Raw genomic sequence first — 4,458 nt, 5'->3', positions numbered from 1 at the left:
ATCTGATCCACACACCTGTTAGGGCCTTTGCACTGGTAAAACTTCCCTCTGCTGGATAAAACTTCCACAAGTGACTGCCTGGCTCCCGTTCTATTGTCTGTTCATGTGTCACCGTCTTTTGCCAGACTGGGGGCCTAAGGGTGTAGATTGGTGGCAAAGCACTTGCTTAGCATGCACCAGATCCTAGATTTTTATCCCAAGCAACACACACACACACACACACACACACACACACACTTCTATCTACTCTCTCCACTATACTTGCTTTCATTGTCTTCATGATTACTTCTTTTTTAAACAGCTTTGTTAAAGTACAATTGATAACCATAGGGCCATAACATTTAATATGTACAATCTTGTGGATGTGTGACATTCTTACCAGAAAACAGGTCATAGACATGTGGTGCTCTTATCTCCATATATTCTGTGTACATCAATGGAATGTAGGAATCCTTGCTTTTCAGGATTGACTAATCATTTTTTAAAGTGTTCTTGGAACATAGCACTCAATATATGTTTCTCAAATGTAATGACTATTTTCTCATTAAGACCACAGAATACATGACCTCATTGGGGGAAAGGCTTAGAGTAGAAAAGAAATTGTACATCAGGAATTGCACTAGGGTACACTGTGGAGACGAGATCACAAGTATATAAAATAATTTACAAACTAGAAAATATAAATTAAAGCACTATATGAGTAGCATCCATTTGTGTAAAGATATTCATGTTACCTTTTTCTTTTTCCTGATAGCTGCACCCGCCATATGGAATTAAGAAACAACACAAGAATTTCAGGATTTCTTCTTCTGGGATTTTCAGAGGATCCCAAAATGCAGCCCCTCTTATATGGACTTTTCTTCTCCATGTATCTGATCACCATGCTTGGGAACCTCCTCATCATTCTGGCCATCCTCTCTGACTCTCACCTTCATACACCCATGTACTTCTTCCTCTCCAACCTGTCCTTTGTAGACATTTGCTTCACCTCTACCACTGTGCCCAAGATGCTGGTGAACATCCAGACCCAGAGCAAGATCATTAGCTATGCAGGCTGCATAACTCAGATGTACTTTTTCTTGCTTTTTGTGGAGTTGGACAACTTCCTCCTGGCTGTGATGGCCTATGACAGGTTTGCAGCCATCTGTCACCCCCTACATTACACAGTCATGATGAACCGCCCACTCTGTATGTTGCTAGTATTGATGTCCTGGTTCGTGAGTGTCCTGCATGCGTTATTACAAAGCCTAATGGTTCTACGGCTGTCCTTCTGTACTGACTTGGAAATCCCACACTTTTTCTGTGAACTTAATCAGGTGGTCCAGCTCACCTGTTCTGATACATTTCTTAATGACTTGGTGATGTATTTTGCCCTTGTGCTGTTGGCTACTGTTCCCCTTGCTGGAATACTTTATTCTTACTCTAAAATAGCTTCCTCCATACGTGCCATATCATCAGCTCAAGGGAAGTACAAAGCATTTTCTACCTGTGCATCTCACCTCTCAGTTGTCTCCTTATTTTATTGCACAGGTTTAGGGGTGTACCTTAGTTCTGCTGCAACCCACAGCTCTCACTCAAGTGCAACAGCCTCAGTGATGTACACTGTGGTTACCCCTATGCTGAATCCCTTCATCTACAGTCTTAGGAATAAAGATGTAAAGAGAGCACTGAAAAGACTCTTGGAAGGGAAACTGTAAAAGCAGAGATTGCCCTGAGGCTGAAGAACTCTCATGATGATTGCAGCACTTTGAAAGCTTCTCAATATAAAATTGTGATTCTTTGATCAAATCATAAAAGTAGAGTTTGTTCCTTTCTGGACTTTCTATTACTATGATTTCAACCTCCCTATGCAATATAAACAGTTTGTGTTTTTACATTTTATGCTCTGATATCCAACAGTGTGTGTGTGTGTGTGTGTGTGTGTGTGTGTGTGTGTGTTGCCCAAATTCCCAAATTCCCAAAGTTATTACAACCATTGGACCAGACATACTTGGAAATTCCCATTTACCTGGTGGGTCAGCAAGAATTTCTAAAAAGTATTTTTTCCTTCCCTTTTGTAAATAGGGACAGGTGGAAGGGTGAAAGGGAGGGAAGAGGAATGGGAAAAATAAGAACTAAGTTGTGCTGTGTACAGGTTCAAACTCCCAGTGATGAATGTGATCACAAAGTACACCTAAAGTGTACCAATAAAGTTAATTACAAAAAAAAAATTCTATATAGCATGTTCTTTTGCTTTACTGAAAAATTACAATTAGCACCCAATTAATTTATCTAAATCTGAGGTCAATAATTTTCCTTGCTCATTTATCATTACTGTGTATATAGCTGCCTTAATTATTCTTTTGATTATGTAGACTTCAACATGCAAACGTATTTTATACCTAGTTATTAGGGTTTACATTTTTATTTCTGATTGATACATACTCAATAAAAATTTATGAGATATGATATGGTGTTTCAATTCATAATTACAGTTTGACCCATATATACATTCGATAATGATCAATGTGTGATAGTTAATGCCATTTTAAACTTTAATCATTTCTTTATGGTGAATAAATCTAAAATCCTTTCTTCTATCAATTTTGAGATATGCAATGCAATATAGTTTTGAAAATTTTTTTCTCATTGAGTTTGTTGGTACATTTTAGGTATACAGTACAGTTACATTCATCATTGGGATCTTGTACCTTTACATGACAGGTCTTGGTTCTCATTTTTTCCCCTTATCCCTTCACCCCCTCCTCCTTTTGTAAATAGAGAATATTTACAAATACTTCATTTCCATTTTTTTCATTTTCTCATGTTTTTTTTTCTTTTTCCTTATTACCTTTCCCCACCCTTCCCACTTCCCCTACACCTTTATCCCTTTTCTTCCTATTTCACATTGTCAATAGTATGATTAGAATCTTATGTACCAATGATTTTGTATTTTAAAATGACATTCTGACTTAGGGAATTGCACACACACACACACACACACACACACATGTGTAGGTGCATGCCAGGACTATTTGTCAGCAATGCAACACCACCATGAATAAATTGAATTGGGAAATTTGTTAAGTAATGTGATACTTCAGAAATCTGACATAAATCAAAGTCATTGAAACATCTTCCCAGAGTTAGACATTCCTCATTCTCTGAGCAGAAAGTGGAAAAGAAAGAATCAGAGATTGTGCAGAAAGAATGACAGCTTTGGGGCACAAGGAAGCACTGGGACAGTGGTCATCAAGTCGTCCATGCACCAAATCCTCGGAATGCTTGCTCACATTTCCAATATCATTTCTAGGGGGCCTGATTCAGTAGATTCATGTGGCCTGACAGCATTCATTTCTTTCAAGTGCTCAGGTATCATTAGCATTGCTGTCCCAGGGAACAGAATTTGAGTGTCACTAACCTGAAGACTGTATTCCACATAGTGAGGGTAAGCACAACTTGTCATCAAAGAAAGGCAGTGATCATCCCTTGGACTGAGTTTATAAGTCCAAGAGGTTTGGATAATAAAGTGTATGGCTGTTGTAATGGGAAAAATCTATTTGTATTGAGTGTTGTATTTTTTCTCTTGTGCAAATTCAGAAGATTCATGAAAATAGGAAACCAAACAAAATTTGGAAATTTACTCTTTCTGAGATTTCTAGTGGAGCAAGAGTGGTAGACTTACTTTATGGGCACTTTCAGTACATGTACCTCATCATATGTTTGGGAACCTATTTATCATCCTGACCATCAGCCTGAACTCCGTCTTCTGCATAGCCATGTACTTAATCCTCTCTATTTTATCTTTCGTTGATGTCTGTTTGACCTCCAACAACAAGTGAAAATATTTGCTGAAATTCCAGACAAGGAAATAGATACAATCTATGAAAGCTGCCTCAAGCCTATATTATATTTTTATTGTGCTTGAGTGCCTGGACAATTAATTCCTGCCAGTAATAATCTCTGCCATTCTGTGGCCACGTGTCACCTTGCATTATGTAGTGCCTATGAACTCCCAGCTCTGTGACCTGATGGCTATGGTGTGCTCGTTGATTGGTGTCATGAGCACACTGACAACCTTGACTGTTTTGAAGCCATCTTTCTGTTGCACTCCTTTTGTGATCTGCCAGAAATCTGGCAGCTTGATAATCTCTCTAGCTGTTTTCCCTCTTACTGGGAACTACTTTTATATTCTTGGATTTTCTTCTTCACCCTGATTATTTCATAAGCTGGGGGGGAAAATCAAAGCCTTCCTACTTTTGGAACCTACATCCTTGTTGTCTTCTTGTTCCATTGCACAGATCTTAGTATTTATTTCTGCAGCCCTATTTTCTAGTAAAACCTTATAGCAATTAAGTTAAACCTGAAAGAAAATAGGAACCTTCAGCTATACAGGAAAGGGAAAATCCTTTATGGAAACTCACTTCAGAAAGGTTACTCTAACAAACTAAGCTCTGTTCTGGTTGACTCAGGAACTAA

The 4,458-nt window shown here is 38.3% G+C and overlaps 1 protein-coding gene across 1 annotated transcript; it reads left to right on the top strand.

Moving 5' to 3' along the window:
• Window positions 1–767: 767 nt before the first annotated feature.
• On the top strand, window positions 768–1,697 carry LOC104872539 (olfactory receptor 7A17). Its single transcript, XM_010638775.1, has one exon. It carries the CDS (start codon window positions 768–770, stop codon window positions 1,695–1,697), a length of 930 nt encoding a protein of 309 aa, XP_010637077.1.
• Window positions 1,698–4,458: the final 2,761 nt, after the last annotated feature.

Source organism: Fukomys damarensis, unplaced genomic scaffold, assembly GCF_012274545.1.
Source record: "Fukomys damarensis isolate Sample0158 unplaced genomic scaffold, DMR_v1.0_HiC HiC_scaffold_37, whole genome shotgun sequence".
NCBI classification, from domain to species: domain Eukaryota; kingdom Metazoa; phylum Chordata; class Mammalia; order Rodentia; family Bathyergidae; genus Fukomys; species Fukomys damarensis.
Note: the sequence above shows the minus strand (reverse complement) of the source record. Positions and strands in the feature narration are given on the sequence as shown.

What these genes read in the sequence shown, in the direction of transcription:
- LOC104872539 (XM_010638775.1), top strand. Translation starts at nt 768, where the DNA reads ATGGAATTAAGAAACAACACAAGAATTTCAGGATTTCTTCTTCTGGGA.